Source organism: Chelonia mydas, chromosome 11 (genome assembly GCF_015237465.2).
Source record: "Chelonia mydas isolate rCheMyd1 chromosome 11, rCheMyd1.pri.v2, whole genome shotgun sequence".
Classification (NCBI taxonomy): domain Eukaryota; kingdom Metazoa; phylum Chordata; order Testudines; family Cheloniidae; genus Chelonia; species Chelonia mydas.
Window position 1 is genome coordinate 42170412 of NC_051251.2, and position 13570 is coordinate 42183981.

Genomic DNA, 13570 nt, shown 5'->3' on the forward strand with positions numbered 1-13570 from the left:
GACTGACCAAGATTTGGATACAGGAGATTGGATTGCAGAACCCCTTTTGAGCAATGAGGTTTGAAACAGGCCAAGCTTCTGGACCTATGGGACTCTTAAAAGACAGTGGACTTTCTTAAAGTAGCAGCATTACCCACAGTTTGTCAAGCATTTAAATCAGGGGTAGTCAATTATTTTTTATCAAGGTCCAAATGTCTTGGTCAAGGTACAGTCAAAGTCCAGATGCCAGAGAAAATAAGTAGTAAATAAAGATTTCAGGGTCTGTTCAGAAACATCTGACAGTCCAGATTTTATCTTCCTATTGACTACCCCAATTTTGATCCTTAGATGAAAGGTGCTATGGAACACATTATCAAGTTCAGCAGTATTGGAATTGAACATGGGAACAGGAAACAAAATGGTTTTAGTAGAGGAAGGTAGGTCTAAAAGTTTAATTGTGGTTCTGAATGTTATTTCAAAAGTCATTAGTATTTCATATACCTAAGGTCACCAGTAGCCTTAGACAGGTTATTTTAGGGGTCTTTAACCAGAAAGATGACAAATGCATCAAACTTCAAATTAAAATTGACACGATATATGCAATAACTACATAGAGAAAGCCTTTAATGTGCATTTCAAACTTCATGGCGTTCTGTTTGAAGTTATGGTTACAGGGTCCTATACTCCATGTGAATTCACTGGGATCAGGAGAAATTTGTGGTGACTGCAGGTCAGCATAGGCCCCCATTTACAGTTTTTCACATTAACTAATATCCTTCCCCCCCCAAAAATCATACCCAATAGACAGAGTGTTCAAATTAATAAATGAAGGCCACAGCCAGACAGTTAAAGTTATTATCTTTAATGAAATGACTTTGGAAATAATGTTCATTTCCACGACACCAACATTTTGGGAGCCTCAGTAAAATACATACAATTACATTTGTAGTTTACTAATGCTAACATTACGAGCAGCAGATCTCTTCACATTGCAAACAGGATCAAGAAAGCAACCATCAGACAAAAGAGACCCATAGCTTCAGACAGGGCGAATCCCAGGATAGCATATGAAAACAGCTGCTGCTTCAGAGAGGGATTTCTAAAAGAGAACGTGCAGGTATAAGATTGTTTTATATACATACAAATTAACAATTTATGCTAATTTAGTTTGATGCATCTGACAGAGCCAGTTAAGGATTTTAAATTACTTTCATGCTACAGATTCCCTGCTAATAGCAGGGAAAACACACAGTAAACCCACACAAACGTTAACAGAGTTAACCATACAATCGTGACTTCTAAATAAGTTAAGACTGGATTTAAATTGTGTACACTGCATATTAATATACCCATGTTTGGGTATGGCATTTTACACAAGCACAAGATTACAAACATGAAGGCCCTGTCTATACAAGTGCAAAACCAAAAGAGCCTTGGTAGACAGAGATATCAACATGGAGAGAGTTCATATGCAGTAATTACCTACCAGCCTAAGATTTCTCTGGTTAATTCCACTGGTGTGCAATGCACACAATTGAGTATTCCTGGGGGCCTGAGTTTGTTATATATCCAGATTATTCTGAACACCCTTGTAATATTTAGGTGGCTTACAGATAACCCATAATACTCAACTATTTCTGCCTTAGATGGCTTGCCAGCCCCCTAAAACTGCAACTGAGTATCCTTGAGGAAGTGTGGGAGGAAAGAAGAGAATAGAAAGTAATTATGGATTAGTAACTTGTAACACTTGCCTCCCTGCCCCACTCCACCCCACAAAAAAAAAAAAAAAAAAAAAAAGCAAGCACAAATGTCAATTTGAAACAGTTATTTTTTTTGTAGTTTCAAGAGATAAAGTAACTAGTTTGGTTAGAAGCATATTTTTGTTTCCTGAATGGGAAATAAAACCAGGCATTTAATGCCAAGTTGATACTTTGTAAGAGTGTTCATAAATGGAAACAAGTTAAAGTGTTTAAATATATTTTTGTTGGGGCGGGGGGAGGGCGAGAGGGGAGAAGAGAAAGCAGGAACTCTACAGCTAGTTAAGTAATTTCATGCCTGTGCCAGTTGCTGTCTGCTCAGTAGTAAGATTCGAGATACTACTGTATGGGAATTAAACAAATGAAATAGGGGAAACAAAATTATGAACACAGTGAACTAAGATCTCTCCCTCTTTAAAGGTGTTTCCCCTTCTCAAGCTCCAACAGTGGAATCACTTGTCTGAAATTGGTTGCCATGGAAGTAGTTACTGCAGTAACTCTATAAAGCTGCATTTGGCACAACATTAAGTAAAAGATTCTTGCTCCAGCCCTGTAATCAACCTTACTTCTTAAGAACAATCCTGATAATTGGGTTAAAAGAGGCACAGGATCTCAAGTTAAATATTAACATCCACCATCCAGTTTGTCCCTCTATTAATGTAGGATTGTCCCCTACAAAATATTGTTAAGCTATATTCAGTCTAGGATAGGTTTTGGAGTCTCAGAGTTGAAGCTAGTACTGAAGAACTAAACATGAAACACTGATTTAGCTGTAGTTGGTTTGTCCTAAGAAGTCACGTAAGGTTTGCATATACCCAAATCTGGAATATTAGAAATTCAGCACTTGTGCCTGGTGTGCCGTTACCTAATACTCTAACAGCTTGTCATGTTAGAAGAATTATTCGAGGGGCTTTACTTCAACTCTACACACTAACTGTTTTAGTGGAAGTTTATCAAGACTTTGCTACCAATATATATCTTCAAGTTTATCATTAAATAGGTTTGCATGCAACTTAAGTGATATTAAAAAAAGGATTACCTGGCATAACCAATGATTAGACTACCAAAGACTGTTCCGATACCAGCACCAGAACCAGCCACTCCTACTGTGGCAGCGCCAGCACCAATAAATTTGGCAGCAGTGTCAATATCCCTGCTGACAGCACTAGTCTGGAACTCTCTAAGTGCTACTTGGGAGACAGCATTCTGGGCTCCATTAAGTGTTGAGCTGCCCTGAGAAACAAACATGAAAAGCATTTAAATACAGAGACAAACTGAGATCTTCCAAAGCTATTTTGAAGTTTTGAGTTATTCTACCATTCTTCTATTACAAATATAGTAAACCAGAGTGGTTAAAGAGTTTACTAGAGTCTGTGACTGGAAGTTTAGACTTCGGTATGTTACTTGCAGAACATAAAGGACTGTAGCTTTGATGGGAGAAAATGTATTAGATGACCCTTTACGGATCTGTCATACAGTCAATATTTTAGTTAGTAAAGTACATTTGAAAACTAGGATGAGAACACTTGGGCTCACCAGAAAGTTTAGGAAGCTACAGAGTTTAGTTTATAAGGTACCTCTCCAGTCCTGACCTCTGGCTTAGACAACACTGATGCAGAAATTGGTCTGTACAAGACTCTTGATCCTGCACGGATCTGTAAGAGAAAATAGAGTGTCATATTTGACCACAAACATATTTCTACATAACTGCACTGGCTTTTAATAGTGATTTTTTTTTTTTTATAAGATCAAGGACTTTGCTAGTCACTAAGTCTTTCATCTTAAGGTCAAGGCAGTGGACATTGACAAATCTAGCAATGTCAATGCAAGATAAGAAGAAAGCTTTCATTTATCACCTGATTCCCTAACTCACAGTCCTCTTTTCTGGAACGGGTTCTTTATGTCGATGTTCATGCTAATCCATTATTTGGAGCCATTGCTAAACAGCACTGTAATACTGAGAGCAAATAATGTTTTTATTGCTATTAGATAAATCACACTTAAAACAAAGGGTGAGATAACACATTTTAGAAATTGAAATGAAAGCAAGACACTGAACATTTGTAACCCGACACTAATCAAGTTGCTACCCATTTGTTTATATCAAAACAAGTGCTTCTGACTTGCTTATTTGTGAGTATCATGCTATAGCTGAACAGTGAAATACAGAAGACTGCAAGAATAATTCAGATCTCATTTTGAAAGGGTAACTGCCCTCATGTTTCAGAGCTAAGAAGAATAAAGTAGAAACTTGAGTTTTTCAGCAGTAATAAAAATCCACTGCAATGCACTTAAAAATCCTTAGCTACTCTGTAAGAAGGAATTGGTAACTTTTGAGAGACAACACCCAAAATTAAATCTAGCAAGGGAGGAATGAATGAACCCTCTCTCCAGCGCGGCCTGCTGGTGTCCTTGGGCTCCCACCGCTCTAAGGTCACGGTGACTCGTACCGGCCCGTGTCCGCGGCAGAACGGGGAGGGCGCCGGCTGCGCCGAGTGATCCCGGCACGGGCAGAGTGTCTCGCTCCTGCACAGCGGAAGCGATAAGCTGGAGTTTGACCTACAGCAAGGGGCTGAGCGGGCGCCAGGCCTCACGAGCAGCGCCCAGCCCTCGGGGCGGGGGGATCGCTTCTCTCCCCCCAGATCCCGCTCCTCACCGCGGAGCCGGAGGCTGCAGAGAAGGGCCTTGACCTACAGCAAGGGGCCGGGGAAGCCAGGCCGGGGGAGCCGGGCCACGGCGGCAGCTCACTCCTGGCACTGGGGAAGCCCCCGCTGCAGCCTCACCGCCGCCCCCTACCTCCCGGAGCTGGGACCTGAAGCCAGCAGCCTGCAGGGGGCCGCGCCGGAGCTGTCCCGAGCCGCAGCGGCGGCGCAGCCGGCTGCACTCACCAGGGCCGGGGAGGAGGCGAGCTTCACGCAGGCGAACATGGCAGAGGGCTGCGGGCTGGCGCTGTGTCCCCGGGGCCTCCTCGCTGGAATCCGCCTCCCTGCGGAGAGAGCAACCGCGGTTAGGGCCGGGGTGCCGCGAGGTAGATGGGGGCAGATGGGGCGACCGTCCCCGGCTCCCCCACACTTACCGGCTGCAGCGGCAGAGGTCGAGCGGACTGAATGGGGCGGGGTGCGCAGGCGCGGCGGGGGCGAGGAGCGCCCGGATGTGGGGGGGGGGGGGGGGGGGGGGGAACGCCGCAGCCCAAGGTCACTTTGTAGCAACTTTATTGGTCCCGCCGCAGGGGGCGGGACTGAGCCGCGCCGAGCGCAGCCTCCCGCGCGCCCTGCTTGGGGCTTTGCGGCTCCGAGTCCCGCTTTCTTCCCGCGCTCGCCTTCCTAGCGTCGTGCCAGGGCCGTTCGGCACTGAAATCCCTCCGAGGAGCCGGGCCTGAGGGCCAAGCAAGCATGGGCAGGCGCCAGAGCCGCACTGGGAGCTGGTCCCTGCCCCGAAGAGCCTACAGTGTTTCCCAGCCGCCCCGCCTGGGCTCCAGGCCCCTGGTACTTCCTTTGAGAAATCATTTCCAGTGACACCGCCTTTGTTTCCACTGCTTTCACACGTCACAGCAGTGCTGCCCCTTTTACTGGTCCAAAACTTTTTGGACCAGTTTTTGTGCTCACTTTCTTTCATAGTGAAAATGCTGCCAAGGAACCACAACCATTATTCTTATGGGACAGCTCCCTGCAATGTTTTATGCCATAGCCCCAAATTACAGGGCTTGGTCTTTGCATTATTGTTGTTGACATGCAGGACAAGAGTATGTTGACTTGATACTGGGAGTTACAGCTCAAGTAAAGGGCATCCCTAAAATAGTGGAAAAGTTTTACCCTAGGTAAAACATGAATACAAAATAAATGCAAAGACCAGAACTAAGACTTCCAAGAAAAAATTGAAGTTGCTTGTTAGTACTTAACTATGATAATCTAGGAACAAAGAATGCAGGACCATACCAACCAAATGAGGGACTGGAAAGCAGTAATGCTGAGAAGGATTTAGGAGTCATATTGGACAGGTAGCTCAGCATAAGCTCCCAATGTAATGTTGTGGTCAAAAGGGCTAATGTGATCCTGGGATATATAAACAGAGGAGAACGGAGGTAAAATCACCTCCCTACACCACCTTAGTGAGACCAATTCTGGAATACTGCATACAGTGCTGGTGTTTCCATTTTAAAAAATATGCTGAAAAAATGAGAGGATGCAGAAAAGAACCACACAAATGATCCGAGGGTTGCAAAAAATACAGTGAAAGACTTAAAGAGCTCCAACTGTTCAGCTTATGTAAAAGTATCATTCTGGGGAGAAAATACCGGGTACTAAAGGGCTCTTTAATTTAGTGGAGAAAGGCATAGCAAGAAACAAAGGCTGGAAGTTAAAGCTTGATAAATTTAAATTAGAAATAAGGCATCATTTTTAACAGTGAAAGTGATTAACCATTGGAACAAACTACCAAAGGAAGTGGTTGTTTCCCCACCTCTTGTCTTCAGATTAAGGCGGGATGCTTTACTAGAAGCTATACATTAGTCAGACACAAGTTATTGAGCTCAGACAGGGAGAGCCAGGTGAAATACAATGGCCTATGTTATACAAGAGGTCAGACTAGATCTAATGGTTACTTCTGACCTTAAAAATCTATTAAGCAACAAATTAATTATTTTGTAATGGACATTGGTGTACCCATCAGTGTACAAGACACAGAAGAAAGATCACTTCCCCAATCATCTTGCATTATAAAAGGTCAAGCACCACAAATCAGACATAAAACACACCAGGTGACCTAGAGGAAGGTTCTGTCTTAAAGCTTTTGTTTGTTTTTCTGAATAGTTAAGTGGTGACATTTTTACTAATGTAGCAGTGTGGAAGAAAAGAGTTCTAGCATTGGTAGCAGCGAGGCCTTATTCTTGCAGTGAGCTCTGCATGAGCAAACCCCTGCCTGTGTGCAGAGTCCCACTGAAATCAATCGGACCCTTCCAGGCGCAACAGGGGCTGTCCCTGTGGAGCTCATTACAAGATTTGAGCCTAATGCGGCAGGACTTTGGGCCTGAACTGGCAAAACCCTACTTATGTGACTAGTCAATGGCAGTACTCACTTAAGTAAGGGTTTGCAGGATCAAGCCCTTAGTAAGTAAAATTCCTTTTGAGAGAAAATTTAGTTACACCAAGAATATGATTATAAAGCTCTGTGTTTTAGTTATCCCACTTCAGTGTCACAATGATTTCCATTTCTAGTACTTTAATAACTTTGAGGTTTTTTTAGCTTAGTTTTTTTGGGATAACAGTTTTCAGATTGACATATCAATGTTCTTTACTAATGCTGCCAAAATAGGAAACACACACTTTTTCCAGAACATTTTAAATTTTGCATAAGCCAGTAAGAATAATCCCTAATGCACATTTTATCTTGTGTAATCCAAATTATGAAATGTTTGGAAAATGCTTAAATATTTTCTTTGCTACTAATGATTCCCACCGCTGCTGTACATACAGAAAGAGAAAGGGAGCCAGAGAGCGTGCATGTTTTGCTCAGTGATAGATTTTTTATTCCCAGGTCCTCAATGAAGGCACCAGATTGAGAATTAGGACTTGTCTACATGTGGGGAGCATATGAAGCTTTCTGCTGCATGTCTGGTAAAGCCCTGTATGCAAGCTGCACCACTAGGATGCCGTTGCAGTGCCTGTTCCACTTTTCACTTTGCATCGTGCATACACATGGAGACGGCTTGTGAACTGAGGGTGTTATGTTCCTAGAAGATATCCTATTGTCCTTTGCTTCATAGCCCTGGTCTACGCTAGGAGTAGAGGTCGAATTTAGTAGTATTAAATCGATTTAACCCTGCACCCGTCCACACGACGAAGCCCTTTTTGCCGACTTAAAGGGCTCTTAAAATTGATTTCTTTACTCCACCCCTGACAAGGGGATTAGCCTGAAATCGGCCTTGCCAGGTCGAATTTGGGGTAGCGTGGACGCAATTCGACAGTATTGGCCTCCGGGAGCTATCCCAGAGTGCTCCATTGTGACCGCTCTGCACAGCGCTCTCAACTAGTGCACATCTTGGGATTCTTTTCACTGTGAGTTGTGGGAAGCCAGGTGACTTCAAATTTTTGAAAAATCCCTTTCTCCACCCCATTAATTTCTGGGCAGGCTAGCACCATTTTTGAATTGCTGTTGGCCAGCCTGGACCCAACAATGCTCTGCTCCACTGTAGTGGGAGCCGTGCATACACAGAGGCTGCTTGGGGTGCATTTCAGCACTCAGAGCTGGACAAATTCAGCTTTGGAGACTACCCACTGCATGTATAATGTGGCAGCTTCTCCAGCAGCACTAGGAGATTCAGTGATGGGGAAAGTGGGATGAGAGAAAGGAAGAAGTTGGTGCTAGAGGAGCTGTTCCTGGATCAGCTACACAGAGTAGAGCCATTTCTGGGCTTGGGAGACCAGCACAGATTGGTGGGAAAGGATTGTTCTGTGGACCTGGGATGACCAGCAGTGGTAAGAATTTCAGGATGGGAAGGGCTACCTGTGATACCCTGTACCCCCACATTCACCACTGTTATATGATTATATGTTTTGTACAAAGTATGCCTTGTGAGGTATCATTTGAGAAGTCACAATCTGTTGAACATTACAATGCTGCTGAATTGTATGGATTACCATTGTATATGAAGTTAGCTATGTGTTTGTTACTGAAATATGTTGTGAGTCTGGGAGATGCCCATAGGTGGCCTTTTGGTGTCAACAAAGGAGCAACTACCAACCCTAAGACAGAGTTACATTAGGACTAGCCAGCCACATGTTGATGGCCCATTAATGAAAATCCACCCTCCCAGTGGTCCCTCCTGAAGCACATAGACAATGGAGGCCCAGTGTCTCAGCAGGGTACGTAGAACATGTGACCCCTGACTCCTTCATGTTTGGGGCAGTATCTTTCCATGCACATGGATTGGGGCAGTATAAATAGGAGACTGACATCAGCTCCAGGCCTCTCTCCTCCTCCACCTACCCCAAAGGCAACAAGAATGCTGAAAAGACAAAAACTTTGAACTGGGGAGATTGGTTCCAGGCTGAGAAGGGAATTCAGCCTGTGTATTAACAACTGTAACCTCCCACAACATCCAGTTGGGTGAGAAAAGCAGTTTTATTAAAATCTTGTTTAGTCTGATAAAGTTTAGAATTTAGACACTGATTTTACTTTTGTTTCTTAGGGTAACCATTTCTGTCCTTTATGCCTACCTGTAAGTGTGTGGACTCACCCCTGCGGCACCTCCTGCTGGTCTTCATTGGGAATTAGCTCACCAGACTCCAGAACACCCTCTGCAGGCCAGCGATCTGCCTCACCGCTGGCCCCGCATCCCTCCCAGACTTGGTGCCCCTTGTCTCTTGGATGGCTGCCCCCTGACAGTACACCCACTGTCTCTCAGGATCCCCCCCACCTTGCCCCAGCGTAAGGCTACTGCCAGTCACCAACTAGCTTCTTGTATCAGGGGCAGACTGCAGCGTAAAAGCCACTCATCACTGGCAAGGAGGGTCTTGGATCTGCTGCCTCAGCCTACCCATGGGCTGCCCCTCTGCAACCCTAGTACCTGCCTGGCCTTCTACTAGGCCGCAGCCTGGGATTTTTCCAGGCCAGAGCGCCCCAGCTCACTTGGCCTTGCCCCAGCCCTGCACCAACCAAGGTATTTTCTGCTCCCTACAACCAGGTCCCTCCCTCTCCAAAGATGACTGACTGAGTGTCAGCTCCTAGCTCACTGCCTACTTATTAGGCCAGCTGAGCCCTAATTGGGGCATGGCCCCAGCTGACCCTACTTCCCTACTCAGCTCTCTCCTGGGCTGTTCTAAGCCTCTCAAGGCAGGAGTGGGTGTCTACCCCGCTACACTACCACTTATAATAATTTAAAATCTATTTTTCTGTAGTTAATAAACTTATTTTAGCGTTTTATCCTGACTGGTGAGTTTGTCTAAAGTGCTTGGGGAATCTGCTCAAATCACAAAGGTTGGTGCAGATCTACTATCCTTTGACAAAGTGGCGAACTAATTAATGAGCTTGCATTGCTCAAGAGAAGCTCTTGAGCAGTGTTAGAAGGTACGTTTCTGGGGCGCAAGGCTGGGGGGATTTGCTCGTGTTTCTCTGTGTGTCATGAGTGGCTTACAGAGTATTCATGGAACTTAGCTAGGTGTGTCCCTGCATGTTGTTGGCTGAGTGATCACAGCACCTGGAGGGGTTTACTGCTTGTCACTAGCGCAGCATTGAGAGACAGCTCAGGCTAGAGAGTTAAGGGGGCTCAGCAGTCCCACAGTTCCAGGTTGTACCCTGGGGATCTGTCACACTACCTTTTTTGGGCTGACCCTGGAGCTGCAGCAGCATACCAACATGCACTTTCCCCATAAATGTGAAGAAGCAGGTTGCCACTGACACTTGGAAGCTGGCCACTCCAAAATGCTACTATTTCATGGCCAAGCAGTTTGGCATGGAGCTATCAAATGTTGAGGCCATTGTCATGCAGTGCATGATGCCATGGAAAAGGTACTATTGCACTGGGTTATAAAGCTGGGTAATGCTCAGGAAATTGATGGCTTTGCAAGCATGGGTTTCCCAAAATTTATCGGCATAATTAATGGAACCCACATGCCTATCATTTGCCCCCCCACACCAGGGTACAGAATTTATAAACAGAAAGGTCAATTTTGCAATGGTGCTCCAAGAACTGGTTGACAACTATGGCAAGATTACAAATATAAATGCAGGACAGTCCAGAAGAGACCTGATTCTGTGATCTTTCGTAACTCAAGTGTATTTGCATTAATGGAGAAAGGACTGTTTACCCCCAGCATAACACTATGGACATTAATGTAGTGAGGTTTCTCCAGTTATTCTGGGATACCTAGCTTATCTCCTGCTTCCCTGGTTAAATTAAGCCTTTCGCAGGTTGCATGGACAGAAGGAAGGAACTTTTAAACTATGAGTCAGCAGTTGCAGAATGGTTGTGGAGTGTGCATTTGGCCATTTGATAAGGAAAGGGTGCTGTTTGTGGAATAGGTTGGAAGCAGCAGAGAAAAAGGAGTTCACCATTATAGTAGCATGTTGTATTCTGTGAGACCCAGGGAGAAACCCTTACTGATGGGTGGGAGGCAGAGGTGCAGCCAGCAAGTAACCTATAGAAAACGGAAACACCCAGTGGAATTTTGTTAGGGATGCCTATTGTTCTTATTTTGACTCTCACGCCTGAAAATGCGCAGCTGTTCATCCAACTTTAGCCTGTTGGGGTGAGGGGCAGGGTGTGTCATTGTAAGCTATAATGTGTCATTGTGGTATAGTTTATGGATGGTGGAAGTGGGACCTTGCCTATTTTTTTTAAAACTCCATGATTTTTCCTTTATGTAAAGGGATTTCTGGCTTCTATTTAGTGAGGAGTTAAAATGGATGGATTTTAAACTGTTTTTATTATGAGACAACAAACAGTAATGTAACAAATATAGGTTCAATTAAAACTTTATTATCAAAACAATTGTTACTTGAAACAAACCAACAAACCAAGCTACCAACCCCCAACTGTGGAAAAACCATTAAGCAACAACAGTGCAGCCAAAACTGAAAGTTCAGGGCAGAACATTAAGTCAGAGGACGGTTAAAATCAGAGGTGAGTATAGATCTTTGCTCCTCCTCATCTTGTTTGCAGGGCTACTGGGGTGGAACAGCATGCCTCAAACTTGTCAGGAGGGCTCAAAAGTGCTGGTCTCCCTACTGTAAATATTCTCTGTGCCCAGAGGTTGACTGTGTGAGGAGAATGTCTGTGTAAGTACAGTAGGGAGGAGTGGTCCCACTAGCTTGTATTGTCAAGGAGCTGAAGAACATGGCGGGGTCCAGGTGCACAGGTCTGCAGTGCCTGCTGTGCAAACAGGAGCATGTCTTATTTTTGGCTTAATGTAGCTTCCATGAGCTGCCTCTGCATCTCCCTGCCCTTTTGCATGTACTCTTTGGCTATGGCAATGTTTTTCCTGGTGACTCCCATTCTGTCCTCAGCCACTGCCACAATCTTTTATGAGAGTTCTTTTTCTTCTCTCTCTGGGTCCTCAAATAGTGCTCTACCTCTCACCCAATTTTGGATTTTTTTAAGGGACTCTGTGATGCGTTCTGAAAACATCTCATCCCGAGTCTTCCTTTTTTGTCCCCCACCCCTGTCTCGTTGGCCAGGCCCTCTGCCACTGGTAAAGGCCCTGTCCTTGATTGTCTGGCCATTGCAGGTGCTGTGGCTATGGGTGTATGCATCTAGATAGACCATGATAGCATTTCTTTAATAAGTACTTGTGACTTTAACTCCCTGTGATTCTTCCCGATCTTTGGGGCACCTCAGACATGGTAAATGGGGTGAGTGTGGGGAAGGTACTGGGTACATTGGGATTTTTGTGTGTAAAAGTATATGCTGTCTTGTCTTGCCACTGTGCTGGAGGAGGGAAATTATGTTCCCCGTATAGTTCCCGTATAGTCCCGCTTTGCAATTTTCTTTGTGCATTGGTGTTGGAGAGGTTATGGTGGGCAACAGGGGCTATCTGGATAGTAATCCCCTCTACATCTCCTTTAGGTTGTCCTGACTGGATGATGTTATACTGAGGCAAGAGATTAGGAAGCAGAGAATGGCCTTATTCAAAAAGACAAGGGCAAAACAGCGAGATACGCTATGAAGTTATTCACCAAGATGGTCCTCACAGACATGCTCCAGGAGTGGAAGGGACTTGCAAGCTATACTGTGGGAAAGGACCACATGGCTATCTCCTATAATGTGAGAACCAAAACTGAGCAATTTCTCAGTCTTAAGTTCTGCTTTATCTCCCCTGCAGACATGGAAAAAGTGCATGGAAATATTGATAGGGTCCTGCAATGACTTTATGGTAGAATGTGTGTTGCAGTATCTCAGTGGGGAGCAGTACTTTTTGTACCTGTACCGTGCATAAAATATTTATTTATACCTCATGTAAACTATGAACCCTAATCAGGCTTCTTTTCCTGTAGGTGCTGTCTCAATAAACCATTCATTTTTGTGCAAATAAATGTTTTCGTTATTTGAATCTGCCACAGAGAGGGTGGTGTAGAGGCTGCAGCAGTGCTATGTTGTTGGCTGCCATTTTGGAGCAGTGAATGGTGCTGGTGGGGAATGGGTTCACTGGGCAGGACAGCTGAGGAAAGGGAAAAAGAAAGGAAAATGGGTAGATGGATGTGTGCCCTCCGTGGTGTAGGCCTAAGAATGGCCAGTGGTCAGGGCTGTAGCATGTAATGGAGGCCAGGTAGAACAGCTGCCATCTTGGGAACATGGATAGGAGGGCTGAGTGGAAAGTATGGGCAGAGGGAGGCAAAGGCTGGAGACGCAGAAAAGCTTCTAGCTCACATTCATGTAAAATGGCTGCAGCCATGGCTCACCTGAAGCAGAAGCTAGTGTAGTTAACACAATAATAAATAATAAATTGTAAAGATAGGTACTTACATGCTGAAGTTCCCTTCAGAGGATCTTTTTCTTTGGTCCTGGCCTGGGGTGCTGAATGGAATTGGAATTGGGTTGGCTTTCAACCCGGTCTGTGTCAGAGTCCTGAATCCCAAACAGATCCTGGCTCAGAGACAGCTCTTCTCTGGCCCCGTCCCACTCATCCGCCGATGAGTGTCGCTTGTTATCTTTGGGTGGAGGATGCAGAGCTGGCAGCAGGCTCCACAAACTATCTGGGTCAGGTAGTTGTATAATTGTGTAAAATCCTGTCCAGTTCATCATGAGAGAGGCAGGTCACATGTCTCCTGCCCAATGTTTTCCTTGCATTCTTCATTTTAATGTAGGCCCTCCTGAGCTTCTTGCTCTTTATCTGGTAGGC

At 44.8% G+C, this 13570-nt stretch overlaps 1 protein-coding gene across 2 annotated transcripts; it reads right to left on the reverse strand.

The window, feature by feature from the left end:
- Positions 1-825: 825 nt before the first annotated feature.
- Positions 826-5247, reverse strand: ATP5MC3 (ATP synthase membrane subunit c locus 3). 2 transcript variants are annotated; one of them, XM_037912274.2, is made up of 5 exons: positions 4813-5247; positions 4625-4722; positions 3314-3391; positions 2776-2969; positions 826-1078 (listed from the first exon to the last, which is right to left on the reverse strand). In XM_037912274.2, the coding sequence occupies exons 2-5, from the start codon at positions 4661-4663 to the stop codon at positions 964-966; spliced, it is 426 nt and encodes a 141-aa protein (XP_037768202.1). In that variant the 5' UTR covers positions 4664-4722; positions 4813-5247; the 3' UTR covers positions 826-963. The 2 variants fall into 2 exon arrangements, with proteins under 2 accessions (XP_037768202.1, XP_037768203.1); XM_037912275.2 differs by having other exon boundaries at positions 3329-3391; positions 4813-4974.
- Between the last annotated feature and the right edge of the window lie 8323 nt (positions 5248-13570).

Coding starts and splice junctions, on each gene's coding strand:
- ATP5MC3 (XM_037912274.2), bottom strand. CDS start 4,663: ATGTTCGCCTGCGTGAAGCTCGCCTCCTCCCCGGCCCTG. Junction 3,392..4,624: donor TCGCCTCCTCCCCGGCCCTG/GTGAGTGCAGCC, acceptor TTTCTCTTACAG/ATCCGTGCAGGATCAAGAGT. Junction 2,970..3,313: donor CAGAGGTCAGGACTGGAGAG/GTACCTTATAAA, acceptor TTTGTTTCTCAG/GGCAGCTCAACACTTAATGG.